General features: G+C 43.2%; 2 protein-coding genes across 2 annotated transcripts; one reads left to right on the top strand and one right to left on the bottom strand.

The window, feature by feature from the left end:
- Window positions 1-702: 702 nt before the first annotated feature.
- fkbp9 (FKBP prolyl isomerase 9) lies at window positions 703-10,163 on the bottom strand. The gene is made up of 10 exons (XM_035621158.2): window positions 9,830-10,163; window positions 8,925-9,070; window positions 6,466-6,655; window positions 6,231-6,376; window positions 5,322-5,511; window positions 3,372-3,517; window positions 2,955-3,144; window positions 2,725-2,870; window positions 2,162-2,325; window positions 703-2,065 (listed from the first exon to the last, which is right to left on the bottom strand). Exons 1-10 carry the CDS (start codon window positions 10,030-10,032, stop codon window positions 1,886-1,888), a joined length of 1,701 nt encoding a protein of 566 aa, XP_035477051.1. The 5' UTR covers window positions 10,033-10,163; the 3' UTR covers window positions 703-1,885.
- Window positions 10,164-10,786: 623 nt separating this feature from the next.
- Window positions 10,787-15,961, top strand: LOC118292309 (cartilage associated protein). Its single transcript, XM_035621163.2, has 7 exons — window positions 10,787-11,648; window positions 12,543-12,692; window positions 13,283-13,454; window positions 13,637-13,765; window positions 13,888-14,033; window positions 14,865-14,948; window positions 15,514-15,961. Exons 1-7 carry the CDS (start codon window positions 11,187-11,189, stop codon window positions 15,589-15,591), a joined length of 1,221 nt encoding a protein of 406 aa, XP_035477056.1. The 5' UTR covers window positions 10,787-11,186; the 3' UTR covers window positions 15,592-15,961.
- The last annotated feature ends 155 nt before the right edge of the window (window positions 15,962-16,116 follow it).

Consider the following 16,116-nt stretch of genomic DNA (forward strand, 5'->3'; position numbering starts at 1 on the left):
CTCATGAACTACTAACATTAAATATGTTTACAAAAATTTGTAACCCTTCAGACAGACACTACATATGTGTTTTATTGTTATTTTTTACTTTATACTTGCACAAGCGTCACTTTGCTTTATTTGTTCACTACTGCTCTCATTTGTCTGTTACTCCTTTTTTTCTCTTATTTTTTTTTCCTATATGAGAGAAGCCATGCAAAATTTCATAATACCTGGGTGACAATAAGGATCTGGGTTAAGTGTCCTGCCCAAGGACACAACGGCATGCAGACTAGGGGAAGCTGGGATTGAAAAGCCAATCTACGGATTAGTGGACAACCGACCCTACCTCCTGAGCCACAGCCACCCTTTTATCCTGTGACCTGCAAGGAGGGGGTCCAATAAAGTATATAAATTCCCAATTCCTAATTCCTAATTTTTTTGGTGTTGAAGAAGCTGGGATTGAAAAGTCAATCTTCGGGTTAGTGGACGACCGACCCTACCTCCTGGGCCACAGCCGCCCTTTTATGCTGTGACCTGCAAGGAGGGGGTCCAATAAAGTATATAAATTCCTAATTCCTAATTCCAAATATTTTTGATGTTAGGAGTTTCTTCATAATTCTTAGAAGAAAGTTATTGTGCATGTTTGTAACCACTGAGTTTAAGAAATTCATGCTGATGAATATTGATTAAATGTAAATACAAGGACAAACAGACAAAGCATTTCTTTATGTCAGGTCATTTAATCAAATTAAAGGTTGTGCTGATGGTGAAATGATCAAGTCTCAGCGTATTCCTGAATGAAAAAGTTAAACAAAAACTACATTCACACACTTTGCACTTACTCACTCACTCACGCACACACACTCACACACTCACACACACACTCACACACTCACACACTCACTCACACACTCACACACTCACTCACTCACTCACTAAATTGCAATTGACATCTGGATGAAGACAAAAACAAGAGATGGAACAACCACAACAACAGACAGTAAACATGTTTGAAATACTGGAAAGTTGGTGACAGCATTTTGTAGTTTGGAACTTTCAGTGTTATTTTGGAGGGCAAATGATGCACGATATCTATAATAAATGGCAGAAAACCTAGGAGGCATTGTGAAGAAGATTATGCTTGATGGTTATGATGACTTTCTATCATGTACTGACTTCACGATTGAGCTTAAAGCTCTGTTTGATTCTGACTTCTTTCTTCATCCGAGTTATCTAGCAGAGATTTCCCTCACAGAATTCCGACAATTAAAAGTGAGACAGTGGAAGTTGACAGTTGTAAAAACTATATGTGTATATAAAAAAACTTAAGCTTTAGCTCTCACTTAACATTATCACTTATGTTCACCCATAAATAAGTATATTACAGTGAGTAATGCTCCAGGAAGACTGTCAGATATTTTAGAGAAGAGCTGATACCCAAAGACAAGAAAAGAAAGTTTCACACACAATCACTAAATGTTAAAAACAACAAGGAAGGAGAGTTGAATGTGGAGATCATGGAGTGAGGCCTTGGTGTGTTCTTTCACACAGGAGTGCTTTTATACCCTTCAAAAAAATTCACTGAAAAACCCCCTTAAGGAACTTGATGGGTGTTAAAAAAAAGTAATTCACTGTCTTCGCATGTTACATGTTTTCTTTCCAAATGTTAGTTTTCATTTGATACATTCCACTCCTAGACGGCATCTTAAAGGACAAGACACCATTGTACCATCATCTCAGTCCTCAAAATAAAAAACACAAAATCTCTCTGAGCGTGTTTCCCACTCCACACGTGCTTAATTTACACAAACAATCCCATCGTTTTTCTACTGTATCCCCCACATCTCCCCGACTGTCTGACCCCTCACCCTACACCCTGATATTAGTTTCACACTCAGTCCCGTCATAGCTCATCGTGGGCGGCGGCTTCATCTGCTTTAAGTTTGAACTCCGCCTCTGTGATTTTCCCATCTCCGTTACGGTCCTGGTTGGAGAACATGTTGTCGATGATGCGATAGGGGTCGAAGCCGGGAGCCAGGCGGCCTTTGCCCTCGTTCACTTGCCGCATGATGTAGTCAGTGAACTGTGGAAGCAGATTAGAGGTCAAAGAGGGTCAAATGAGGACAAACAGACAAATTCAGTATTGGAAATATTACAGTAACAATGGGTTATCGCATACCTCAGAGGGCTCCACCTGCTCGTTCTTGTCAACGTCCATCTCAGCGAAGAGGTCAGGTGAGACATCATCGTTCCAGATGAACATGTAGCCTTCAGGAAGTCCTTCCTCCATTTCTACCAGCTCGATGTCGAACACCAGCACAGCGCTCCCAGGGACTTCATCAGCTGCACTCACACACACACATTAAGTTGGTTTAAATTGGATTTCACAGATGTCAGTGGGATGACATTTTACCATGGGCCAAATTTTGAGATCCATCCGCTGATGAGGATCATGTGATGTGATGTGATCATGTAAAGCTCCAGAACAGTTCACTTGGTAAAGTGAGTGGTTTTTGGTGCAAATCTTCGACCAGATGTCTGAAGTTCTGAAGAATTTTAATGGGGTTTGGTGAAGCAACAAGACAAGTACGATTATTATGACTTAGTATTCTGTTGGCATATGTTTTTGTTTGTAGGAAAATGAAAAAGAAGATGCTATGAACACGTGTGTGTGTGTGTGTGTGTGTGTGTGTGTGTGTGTGTGTGTGTGTGTGTGTGTGTGTGTGTGTATGTGTGACTTACTGACTCCTCTCTCCCCATAGCCCAGGTGAGGGGGAATAACAAGGTGCCTCTTCTCTCCCACACACATTTCCATCAGTCCGTCCTCCATCCCTGGGACTACCTGGTTGGCTCCCAGCACAATGTTGTACGTCTTTCCATAATTATACCTGGAAAAAATTCAGAGTCTGAGTGAAACAGACAAAACAACTGTACCGTACCCTTCAACAGACCATCAACTGTCTCACACTCACGTGGAGTCGATGGATGTGCTGTCCATCAGAGAGGCATTGTAGTGGTATTTGACAAAGTCTCCCTTCTTTGTCTGCTTGTCACACTCTTCTGGCTTGTACGTGACGGTGACCACAGTGCTGTCTGACGGGTTGTGGAAGTCGATGATGTGGACATCAAACACCAGCACTGCTGATCCAGGGATCTTAGTGCCTGAGAGAAACACGGTGTGGAAAATGTTAACACTAAAAGCTGCAGATCTAATACAGATAAGTGTGCCCAAGCGTTTTGCACGCACGCACACACACACACACACACACACACACACACACACACACACACACACACACACACACACACACACACACACACACACACACACACACACACACACACACACACACACACACACACACACACACACACACACACACACACACCTGTGCCCTCTTCTCCATAGCCGAGATGTGGAGGGATCGTAATGGTTCGCCTCTCTCCGACGCAGACTCCAATCAGACCCTCGTCCATGCCGGCTATCACATAGCCTCGACCCACATAGGTATCATAGGTACGATTACGAGAGTAGCTGTGGAACAGAAAATATAAACAAAAGTATTATCATACAGTATGTTTTTCTCACAGTTTACAGTGATGTAGAATCTTGGCTCTGTAATAGCGCCATGCTGTTTAATGTTTGGTATCAAGGCACAACCTGTTTGAAGAGCGCACACAGTACTTGAGGTTGACCGTCTGCTGAACTCACAGTTTTTCACCTACTTATATACCAACAACTGAAACTTATAGCTAATTAATGTGGCTGATAATTGCACTCCGCTTTGTATTGAATCATATACCAAATGAGCTCTTTGGATTCTATTGGTAAATTGCAACTGATATACTGTTGGGAGAATAGGAGTTTTGTGCAATTGGTGAGCTTTTTTATAAGACAAAGGTGAGTTGAGTGTAAACCAACTAGCCCTGGACGAGTGGTCATCGTGAGTGGTTAAAAAACCAAGCTAAAAAGACCAAGTGTCGGCGGACTTCTCTTCAATACATCTTCACATCATCCCTACTTACTATACAACAAGTGTTCTCATGCACTACGCAAGGTCATCTTATCTGTGGCAGGCCGAGACAGTCGATGGAGGGCGGTGGGTTTTGGGTATAAACCTCATGAAGAAATAAGCAAGATTATGATGTTGACTAGAGAACTGCAGGTCAGCATGTCCCAGTATGGACGGTTCTGAAATGTCTTGGCAGTTAGCTAGACACTTGTCCTGACTCTGGGTTAACACTTACCAAATCCAGCAACAAGTGGGCAACCTGATGTTCTACACACATCATAACAGGGGTCATAAGGGGGTCTGCCTTTTGTGTGTCACGTAGACCAATGGATGTTAAGGGTATAAATATGAAGCATGAACTGACTGAATCTGATCTACCTTCTATCTATCTATGAGCTGTATGAAGAGCAATGTTGACATGGTAGCGTGGAAACCACATCCTTTTGTTCTTAGAAAGACGGCGGACTGCTGCAAAAGCAGCGAGCAACAGATTCTTGGAAAAGTTATTGCACTCAGCCCGGGCAGCCGAAGACATCTCAAGGCAGTTAAAAGTCAGTTAGAAGAGTGCGCGATTTAGGGAAAGAAACGGGGTTCTTTGCCTGATGCAGGACTGCAGAGCTATGTTCGCATAGTGACCGCAGGAAGGACCCTCAGACTCTGTGTAAATCAAATGGTATTGTGTATGGTCTTAAGGCTCTTTTAATGTCTTTGATTAATACAATTTCTTGATCATGAAACAAGACCTGTTCCATCTCAAGTGATTAATTGACTCATGTTGTCTTTTCCTATACGATAAAAGAATGCGCCGGGATTGGGAGAGAGAGAGAAAACAGAATCCCGACAGCAGTCAACTCTTAAAACTTGAAAGAAATGCCACAAGCCCTAATCTACAGGACTGCTAGATATGACTAGAGCTGTAAACTATCAAAACAGGTGCAAGTTTCATTTCCTTCAAAAAGGGAACTACATGTTTGGTATTGGAAAGAAAGTGGGACTTTCTTTCTGTGTATATACATAATATATATATATATATATATATATTCAAATTTAGTTTACTGTACAATTTAACTAACTATTCAGATTTGCATTGTTATGTTTTGCAAACATTAAATCTTTAGTAGTGTTTTTTTTAATTTTCGATTCAGCTCTCAATGTGTCTTCAGTGAACAGGGAGATGCTGCCATCGTGAGGCCACTTCAAGAACAGCAGGCAACAAACAGGCAAAAGATACAGGAAGTTAAATGTGAAGTTCTACTTATAACCCAAAACATTTACAACAAGCCATTCTGAGTGATTAATATGATGAATATTAACCGTGGGACACACCTGGAATCAAAAAACGTTCCATCAAGGAGGCTGCCGTTGTAGTGGTAGCGTACAAAGTCCCCAGCGATGGACTTCCTGGTGCAGGAATTGGGCACGTTCTGATGGGTCACTGTGACCCCATCCCTGGGATTGTGCAGGTCCAGCAGGACGACATCAAACACCAGAGACGCCTGTCCTGGGATGTCGCTGCCTGGAGATAGAAGAAGGAAAGAGGTTGAATCATATAATCTCTCCAAACATTATTTCAATGGCTGAAGGTTTATACACACAAATAAAGAGACAAAAATGTCAGAAATAAAAATATAATTTGTTCTTTTTACGTGTTCTGCTCATTTCCCTTTACTTATTTGCCACTTCCATTTAAGTCTATGCATGTCTCGACACAATAAAGTTGTGTTACTTCCAGTGTATTTACTCAGACTCCAGTTACTGTATATGTGTGTGAAGTTGCTTTCCACTCACATCATCCATTTCTAGAGCTGCAACAGTTAATCGATTACTCGATTTTCTAATCGATTACTTATTAAATTGCTAACTATTTTGATGACAGAGTTATGAAAAAAAAATCTTTGATTTCAGCTTCTTAAATGTGAATATTTTTCTGGTTTCTTTGCACCTCTATGACAGTAAACTAGATATCTTTGGTCTGGGACGAAACAAAACATCATCTTGGAGTTCGGGGAATCACGATCGTCATTTTTCACCATTTTATGACATTTTATGGACAAAACAACTAATCGATTAATCGAGAATACAATCAACAGATTAATCGATAATGAAAATGATTGTTAGTTGCAGCCCTATCCCACTTATGAACTTTCAAATGAATGGAAGATTTTAAGGATTCAAAGTCACTTTGAAACTATCTCCATTCAAATAAATAACGATAAAGAAATGATAAACACTCACCATCTCCATTCTCTCCATATCCAAGAGCGGGAGGCATAGTGATGATGCGTCTCTCTCCAACACACATTCCCAGAAGCCCCTGGTCCATACCGGCGATCAGCCAGCCGATCCCGACATAAGTGTCATATGTGCGCATGCGGGTGTGACTACGGCCAAGGACAGATGGAGGAGAGACGTTACATATCAGTGGGTGTGGGTGCATCTTTATGTGATTGAAGGATGCTACAGAACAAACCTGGAATCAAAGAGCGTCCCGTCCAGCAGTGTGCCATTGTAGTGGTAGCGGACATAGTCAGACACCTCCACCTTCCTGGAGCAGGTCGAGGGTGTGTGGTAAGTGTCGACCCGGACGCCATCCTCTGGGTTCCACACGTCGAGCAGCAGGACGTCGAAATGAAGGATGGAGTCAGGAGGGATGATGTCACCTGGAGAGGGGAGAGAAACAAGTCACTCACTCCTCAACCAGGAAGCAGTACATTTTCTCATTCTCTCACACTAGTGCTAAATCATTACACTGAGCCGTTTCCATGTTGCCCCACTACCGATGTCTTTGTTCGATTACAGTATTAATACTTATAGCCTCAGCTTCAGTCAAATTAAAGGGAAAAGAAAAAATATTTCATGGTTCCAATTGTTCAAACGTGAAAATTTGATGTTTTTCTCTGAAACATATGTTAAATTGAAATTATTTTTGGTTTTGGACTGATAAAACAAGCTATTGTAATTACTGGAAAATGTGAACCCGTACTGTGTCACTCCTGGTGACCTGTCTGTTTGGGCTGTGCAAAAATATTGATACAGCAGACTATCGCAATATTTTTTCTGCTATAGTGTATTGATAGTCCCATCCCTAGAATCGATTGATAGAAAAACAATTGTTTAAACGGGTTAGAGGTTAATTAAAATGTTACCATTTAAAAGTTATAAATATATAATGCACACTTGCAATCAAACTGTGAGTTGGACAACAGGACATTATTGTTTAGAGTTTATTTACAAGTATAATGACTATTTCAGGTTCAGGAATTTAGTTTTGACTTAATGCACTTTATTTTCATATGATGGTTTTGGCATCTACATTTCAGTTAAAAGTGTTCAGTGGCAACAATATGTGCTTTATTTTGTGTATTTATAATGTGAATTGTATCACATCATATTGCCATGAATCGCGATATAACACGGTATACCCATGTATGGCGATACGCAGTGTTTCCCCTAGGTTTACTGGTATGGGGGGTTAGGGTTAGGGTTAAGTTTCACAAATAACGTTAAGTTTCATCCACAATCTTTTATACAGGAATGAGGAATAAGGTGTAAAAGGAAATAAGCGTAATGACTTCTGCTTGGCATCATATGTAAAATACAAAAACAAAAAAAAGATTAATTAAAATTAATTTTACTTTTCGTGGGGGGGGGGGGGGGCTCCCGTTGGGGGACAGGGCGCCCCAACCAATTAAATGGTAGGGGAAACACTGTGACACGTATCGTGTAGTGACGTGCTTTCAAGTATACAATGCTACTGTCTTTTCAGTTCTCCTTTGAAATTGTGTATCACTAGTATTAAAGTATTATTTTTTTTAAACTGCCATCCCTTCAAGTTTACAACTAAACATATAATGTTCATGTAAAAAAGTTCTCATCAGACTGTACATTCATTCTATTGGATGAAATGAAATGATGTACGACAACAATTAGAAGAAAATTAAACTTGAACGTTTTGATTACTTGTCAAGGAACAATAGACAGAAGCTAGCAGCTTATCCTGATACAAAACATCTCTGCTCTTCTCTTGTATATGCAGATGGAGGAGGGGGGCAAGGACTGTGTGTGCGGCAGCCATATAATCTTTACTACTAATCAGCCGGCAGGTCTCATTCCCATTTAAATCTCTTCCTCTTGGGTTTTCTTCTCTCTTTTGTTCCCTCTAATGGCAGAGGACACAGCCTCAGCCTGCCCACACATGCCTCTCTCTCTCTCTCTCTCTCTCTCTCTCTCTCTCTCTCTCTCTCTCTCTCTCTCTCTCTCTCTCTCTCTCTCTCTCTCTCTCTCTCATTATCTAAATATTTCATATGCACACAGACAGAAAGACACTCACACAGTCACTGACGCACTGGTCTCTACATGTAAACAGAGCCTTGAGGGTTTTTGTTCTCATCATTACAAACAAATAAAAAATACTGTTCATCAATATTTTCTGACACAAACACTCTCCAGACTTTTCTTTTGATCAAAAATACAGTTTAGAACCTGTAAAGTTTGTCTGATTGCTGCTGGTGCTGGTGCTCTTGCATTTACTGACTGCTGAAAATCTTGATCCAGAGCAGCTGACCTGCTTCCTGGTCTGTGATGTCACTCTGACATCATCCAACATGGACGTTTTGGAGCAACCCACTTCCACTCTGCTTCAGCTGACCTAATGCGTAACTCGAAACTATGCTGTCCTCGAAGGCGGTCATTTTTGTCCCTAAAACTTGTGCCAATGTCCGAGCATATTGTTATGCTGAGCAGTGCCAGCAGTATGCTCACTCATCTGTGCATTTATAACGACTCCTCATGGGAGTGAACAGCAGCGTGTCCACAGAGTTTGTAGAGAACATGTTTCAGGTTGATTCTGGACAATCAACCAGTGGCATGATGGGAACTCAAGGTGTGCGTATATACAAGAGGCTTTGGCACACATTCACACATACACACCGTATCCCTTCTTTCCATAGGCAAGGTGAGGTGGGATCTTGACCAGACTTCTTTCGTTGACACACATCCCCACCAGAGCTTTGTCCATCCCTGCGATCAGCTGCTTTTTGCCAACAAACACGTTGTAGGTGCTGCCACGGTCATAACTGAGAAACACACACATAAACAAATTACTGATTTATGTACCTGTAAGGACATGGCAAACTGGCAGTTTTAAGCGAATACTATATACATATAGCGCACATTCAGATTTTCACATTGCATAAAATGTAATAAAAGTTATAATTTGGCAGAGGTCAAAGGTTAACATGTTAGGTTGTAAAATATTTGCCTGCAGGCTCCTATTTGATATTTATTTTACTTTATTTAGGAATGGGTGCAGCAAGAGCACAGGGCCCCTCTTCAAGACAGGGCCACAAAATTATCTAACACCGCAAGGCCGGACTTGGTTCATACTGAACTTTCTAAATTGTAATTATAATCAATTGTGCAATTACAACAATGGACATGCAGTGAATCTGAGGCTTTTTGAGCCAGTGGAGGTCTGGGGGCCCTGGACCGCTGCCCACTTTGCACAGTTGGTAATTCAGCCTTCCACGTACACTACTGATGAAGTTCCCAAAGTGGAGTCCAGGACTTGGTCACCAGTGTGGTGACTTTAGTCTGGTGTCCTGTGTGCAGTATCTGTCGTGATGTTTCGTAAGAAAAGGTTCGAAGTCCTTGGATTAAGCATAGGCTATGTGGATCCCCCACCAGCTTGCTTGCGTGGCTCACAGGGGCGAACCACTGAACGCGCACTTTTACGCATCGCGCACGCTGCTCGCACCGTGCCCACCGGGTCCGATCTGCACGGTGCAAAATAAGCTGACAACAAAAAAAAAGTGATTCTTCTGCGTGATGCTCACCTGGAGTCGAACTTCTTGCCGTCTGGAAACATGCCGTTGTAGTGGTACCTCACATAGTCGCCGACTTTGACTGCGCGCACGCACTGCTCTGGCACGAAGGTTTTCTCAATGAAGATGTCGTCTAACGGTACCGGAGGAGCGTTGCAGGCGGCGAACGCCACCAGAACTGACAGATAGAACATGCCCTGCACGCACTGGATCATTTTCACTGTCGACGAACTTCCAGACGATGGAGATGAGTAAAGGTTTGGCCCGTGTACGTGTAACCTCCCTGTTCCACGGTACTTCTGTTTCCTCTGGTTTCCTCTACTCAAACTTGGTGAGAAGTCCTGCCCCTGGATGCAGCGCAGGCATGATCACACGTCAAGCCACACGAATACGCACGACATCCGGTTCAACTCTAACGGTGGAAACCTCGTCTAATGACCCAACTGTCATATGTTGGTGATTAAACGCTAATGAATAAGGCTTCAAATGTTTGAGCCGGCGTCTCTTTTAGACACAAGCGCTTGTAATTCAAGCTTACAACGGGCAGTGATGCTCTTATTTTGAAATATTTCCTGCGTCAAATGTCCTTCTCCCTGGTTAACTTGACGCACTTCGGAGTTGAATGGGACAGTTGGGGGGGGGGGGGCACCACGTATTGGTCCTGCGCAGTGCAGCCTCTGAGATGTGTCAACGTGGTAACGTAAGGGTCTTCACACAGCTGCAGACACCCCCCCCCCCCCCCAAATAAGAATTAAATGCGCACATCTGGTTACGCCTTTGATTTAGTTCAGTGAGATTGTAGCCATGAGCAGGACACATAAAGTGCGCTTCTGGAAGACGTTGAACACGGATCATGTCGTGTCGGTGGGATTTGGGCCCCTGGAGGAGGAGGGGGTGCAGACCAAGCAGGAATGTTTCTACGTGGCAGTGGGAGGAGGAGGAGGAACAGTCCTCCTCGCAACAGGGGTTTGATTAGTCACCTAAAGGAAAGAGGTTGTAGTATTTTATGGAATAATAAACCTGTTGGTGCTTTAAATCAGAGCAAAGGTTGCCCCCAAACCAAAACCTTCTCCGCCAGGCGTGGTGTGGTGTTGCGCCAATACAGGTCTCTGTTCTGCCAGGTTCTTGCTCGGGGCTGCTGTGCGAGGACAGAACAAGAGCAGTGATTTCGCCAACTTGTGTGATTCGGTGGGAGGAGCAGCTCGTGCGCCTCCAGCTCGTCGGGGCGACTGATCCTGCCCCCGCGCCCGTCGGAGGGAAGGCTCTGTCCGGATACGTGGTGGAACTCGAGGCGGTCCCACACACACACACACACACACTCCGGGATCATCCCACAGAGCCCTCTGTCCACCATTGACCAAACTTTAAAATGGCACCCTCCACTTCTTCCCAACTTCTGTCTGCGCTCCTAGTCGCCCTGTCCCTCTGCGCGGTCCACTCCCAGTACGAGAAGTACAGCTTCAGGAGTTTCCCGCGGCACGAGCTGATGCCGCTGGAGTCCGCTTACAAGTACGCGCTGGACCAGTACACCGGGGAGAAGTGGCAGGACACGGTGGAGTACATGGAGGTGTCCCTGCGGCTGTACCGGCTGCTGCGGGACAGCGAGGCCTTCTGCAACCTCAACTGCAGCTCCGTGAGGCTGGAGGACGAGCAGAGGTTCGTGGAGTTCCCGGAGCTGCGCGCGTTCGGCAACGTGATGAAGCGGGCGCAGTGCCTGAAGCGCTGCAAGCAGGGGCTGCCCGCGTTCCGGCAGACCATGCCCAGCCGGGACACCATAGACGAGTTCGAGAGGAGGGAGCCGTACAAGTATCTGCAGTATGCCTACTTCAAGGTAAGCGGGCAGTATGAATAACGTGGGGGTCATGTCCGACTGACCTCACGTCGAACCAATATGACCAGCAGGGTTTTCACGTCTCATCGTGATCATCAATCTGCGGTGATGGTGTACTCAGTTTTCGACGTGGACACCAGTGCAGCCACTGCTTCCACATTGACGCAGTGGCGACAGGGGTTGTTCCTGACGTCAGGACCTGCCGGTGCACGCACAGGGGGAGCTCTGTTCTTTTAAAAGAGGAGATCCTGAACTTTTACTGATGTGTGTTTATGCCCTTCCTATTAAGAAGGAGAAAGACATTCGGCTCACTTTGGATTGGGTTTGAGATCACAGTTAACTGACTTTTTGGGGATGTGTAGATGTGATGATTAAGATCAAATTAAGTACAATAAACATACGGAGATAATAAAAAAAAAAAAATAAATAAATCAGAGGAAAAACCCAGATTCTGTAAATGAAATGAGAAACATAGCAAATTCAAATGCTTTCACGGGTGTGCTTCATTTTGACATGGATTAAGTACAAAATTATTAAAGCACAAGTTCACCCTTTTCCATGTCCGTCTAAAACTACTACAACAAACAAAATAAAGTTAACTGATATCTAACTATACTAACATTCCCACATACACACTGGTGCAAAGAGACCTCCCTCCAAAGGATTTCAGTGTGTTGGGCAAAAAAATCAAAGTTATTATATGAGCAGAAATTAATTTTCACAGATTTACTGAAGCTATTATGAGAGACTTCCGCAGTCTCAGACATATGAAGCAGGAATCTTCCACATTTAGAATCTTATTTAGTACAAAATACTTTTTATCGCTTCCTTTAATGATGATCACCACACATAAACACGAATACAAACGTTTTTGGCAATTTGTGTTTGTCTCAGTCTGACAAGCTGGCCAAGGCGGTGTCTGCCGCGCACACCTTCCTGCTGAAGCACCCAGACGACGAGATGATGCAGAGGAACATGGCCTACTACAAGAGTCTGCCCGGGGCTGAAGAACACCTCAAAGACCTGGAGACCAAATCCTACGAGGTACTCGCCTCAGATTCTCTGTGAGAAATATATCACCGGGAAAACTTCATGCATGCAAAGCTCACACCCATATACCCACATGTCTTTGCTCTGTATGTGCAAACCCACACAAACCATCCTATACTTGTCTCTGTGGGTGTGCTGACGTGGTATGGCTCCCTGGGGTTTGCAGGCCAAGTTGGCCATCATGGGAAAACTATTGATGAGTTGAGTTAATAGTCACAAATGATTCCCATTATTGGTTTGGGAGACTTCGGTGTTCAGTGACAGGGATTAAAGAGATGGACATCATGAAGGTTTTCTCACCACACTCTTTCTTTTACAAAAGAATTGTATGTCATGCTTTGTCCGATGTTTTTCATATCCTGGTCCTGAAAGGGTGAAGGGTATGAGATGCAGCAGCAGTTGAACCGTGGAGGCTACAACCACATGTTTTTTTTAGTGTGATCGATGACTTAGATGATACAGATAATCAAATAAACCATCATATTCTTAGATCACAGACTGATAAGTTTTGATTGTCAATCATCCCACAAGTTACCATCCAACGGCTGCCTGACTCTTATCTTTCCCGTGGTGTGGTATCGCAGACATTGTTTGTTCGTGCCGTGAGGGCGTATAATGGGGAAAACTTCCGTACCTCGGTGTCAGACATGGAGCTGGCTCTGAGGGACTTCTTCAAGGTCTACGACGAGTGTCTGGCTGCGTCTGAGGGCCCAAGGGACGTCAAAGACTTTAAGGACTTCTACCCCTCTATAGCTGGTCAGTAATACATTTAGTTTTTTTTTAAATTCTGTACATAGTTATAGTCGCCTGCAGCCTCTTTTTTGTCATTTAATGAACCCTTTGTTCAGCATGATTTGTATCATTGTTTGTTTTAATCCTATTTTGGATGTTATTTCCCATCGCTCTCTGAGTTCACCGTCGATTTCTTCTCTATCCAGATCACTACATAGAAGTCCTTGAGAGGAAAGTGAGGTGTGAAAGTGACCTGACACCTGTTGTCGGAGGATTCATCGTTGAGAAGTTTGTGGCCACCATGTACCACTACCTGCAGTTTGCTTATTACAAACGTGAGTCGTATTTGTCTTTTGGCTTGAGCAGAAGTTTTGTAAGCTCTGTTTTGTTTTTGTCTGTCTTTACTTTACAAAAACCCCCCAATCCTTGGATGAAGTGCTAATGTTTCTGTTCGCAGTAACTGACCTGAAGAATGCAGTACCATGTGCAGTAAGCTACCTGCTGTTTGACCCCAGTGATGAAGTTATGAAGAACAACGTGGCCTATTACAAGTTTCACAAAAACCAGTGGGGTCTGACAGAGGAGGACTTCCTTCCCAGATCAGTGAGACATGTTAATGATTACGCACCTTTATACACTCAAACTGAATCACAAACACTTCATGTGTTATGAATGGAAATGCTATATTAAAAGCCTTTATTTAGTCTTATTGATTATTAGGCTTATTGATTTGAAACAGCAACCAGTTTTGACCTCACCAATATGCCAGACTAACATGTCTCCTCTCTCTGCCTCTGACTTCCTGAAAAACACTTTAAAGGAATAGTTTGACATTTTGGGAAACATGCATACTCCCTCTATTGCCCATAGTTGATAACTTTTTCTTGTCTGTGTGGTAAATATGTGCCTAACTTAGCATGAGTCGCTGCCCCGAATGTACATATAAAGTGTTAACTTAGGAGTTTTAGACATTGTGATGTTTGCTAAGCTAGCCGGCTGCTGTGTGTAGCCCAGACATCTCATCTAACCTCTGGCAAAATAAGTCAATACGCTTATTTGCCAAAATGTTGAACTACTCCTTTAATTAATTCAAATGGTGATATATACTGGAGACCTCCAGTCAGTTGGATGAGAGAGATTGATGGCACGTCCCATGTCGCCCCTGAGACTCACTGATAAACATGTTTTATTTCACTTACTCATTACTAACCCTAACCCTAGCTTTTATATTTACAAAGATATGAGAGTGGATTCAATATTTGAATTTAACTCTCAGCAATAGAGCAATTCAGCACATAAGCATATTTCCAATACACTCCTGCAAGGTTCTCTGAACTAACTTGACCTCTTCCGCCTTTCCCTGTTTCTTTGTCTTGGGCTCACTATAACATACAGTATTTTTTAAAAACTTGTGTGTCCGTGTGCTTGCCGCAGGAGGCAGTGCGGTACTACAATCAGACGACCCTGCAGCAACAGATGATGGATTTCTCCAGACAGCGCCTGATAAGTGACGATGAGGTGCGTGTCTGCGATTACATACCTCAGTCAGTGCAGTGCATCACACAAAGCTTATGGCACGGAGGTTATCTCAGGGCAAGGGAAGGGAACATAAGATACAGTCGACCCTTAAAATAGACTGGCACAATTCCCATGAAATCTGCTAGAGTTTGCATTTGGTTATTTTCAGCTCTCATAGGCTCTGTCCTTAAGTAACTTATGGAAAAACCCTAGATCCCTCAATCTGGTCACATGATGCTCTGCAGCACAATGTGGACAGTGTCTTTATCAAGCTGAGATGTCACAGACCACCACATGGCGGCAGCATGACGCAAGGACTGTGGCCATCAGGGCAACCCAGCATAAAGCATGATTACATTCTGTACGAAGCAAATGCAATGCACCTCTTGGCTGTAATCCGGTTAGTTATGCCAGATATGAGAAATTACAGCTATAACTGCTAGTGGGAGAATTTATGCTAATTCACTAAAATGTCACACACCCCTCTGAGTCATCTTTGGTTGATTTTTTTGCATGTGTGTGTGTGTGTGTGTGTGTGTGTGTGTGTGTGTGTGTGTGTCCACAGGGGGAGGTGGTGGAGATTATAGATGAGTTCCTGGAGGAGAATGAAATTCCCGTGTTGGAAACTCCACCGAAACTCTGAAGAACAAACACAAACAACACAAACCACGCCAGTCTGTATTTATTGGGTTTTGTAAGAGGCTCTGGAGTGGTCTTTGTGTTTTTACCCGGCAGTGCCACATCCTGAATCTTTATCCCGAATTTTTGTGGATGATACAGAAGTGCGGACATCCAGCGCAGCACCTAAATGATTTAAAGGCGACGATGATGAACAGAGACAGAAATATTTCTACCCACTGATTTTTGAATCCATTCCTCCACTGTGAACCATGGATGTTGTCATTTCACAATGAAGAAACTTTTCAAATATCAATGTCTCAATGCTGTAATACAGTAACTAATTTGGTCTATAAAATGTCATAAAATAATGTTGTTTACTTCTTCAAGCCGAAGTCAGTGTCCTCAGATTGCTTCTTGTGTCCAACCAACCATCCAGAACACAAAAAAATGACCAATTTATAGGAAAATGCAAAACGGCACAGTTTACTGAGTCAAACTAGGGAATGTTTGGCATTTTTGCTTGAAAAAGACACGAAGGGGTGAACAG

This window comes from Scophthalmus maximus, chromosome 22 (genome assembly GCF_022379125.1).
Source record: "Scophthalmus maximus strain ysfricsl-2021 chromosome 22, ASM2237912v1, whole genome shotgun sequence".
Classification (NCBI taxonomy): domain Eukaryota; kingdom Metazoa; phylum Chordata; class Actinopteri; order Pleuronectiformes; family Scophthalmidae; genus Scophthalmus; species Scophthalmus maximus.

What these genes read in the sequence shown, in the direction of transcription:
- fkbp9 (XM_035621158.2), bottom strand. Translation starts at nt 10,032, where the DNA reads ATGATCCAGTGCGTGCAGGGCATGTTCTATCTGTCAGTTCTGGTGGCG. An exon ending in GGCAAGAAGTTCGACTCCAG is followed by an intron (nt 9,071 to 9,829) that starts GTGAGCATCACG and finishes TGTGTTTCTCAG; the next exon opens with TTATGACCGTGGCAGCACCT. An exon ending in GGAACGTTTTTTGATTCCAG is followed by an intron (nt 3,518 to 5,321) that starts GTGTGTCCCACG and finishes TCTGTTCCACAG; the next exon opens with CTACTCTCGTAATCGTACCT.
- LOC118292309 (XM_035621163.2), top strand. Translation starts at nt 11,187, where the DNA reads ATGGCACCCTCCACTTCTTCCCAACTTCTGTCTGCGCTCCTAGTCGCC. An exon ending in TGCAGTATGCCTACTTCAAG is followed by an intron (nt 11,649 to 12,542) that starts GTAAGCGGGCAG and finishes TGTTTGTCTCAG; the next exon opens with TCTGACAAGCTGGCCAAGGC. An exon ending in GCAGTTTGCTTATTACAAAC is followed by an intron (nt 13,766 to 13,887) that starts GTGAGTCGTATT and finishes TTCTGTTCGCAG; the next exon opens with TAACTGACCTGAAGAATGCA.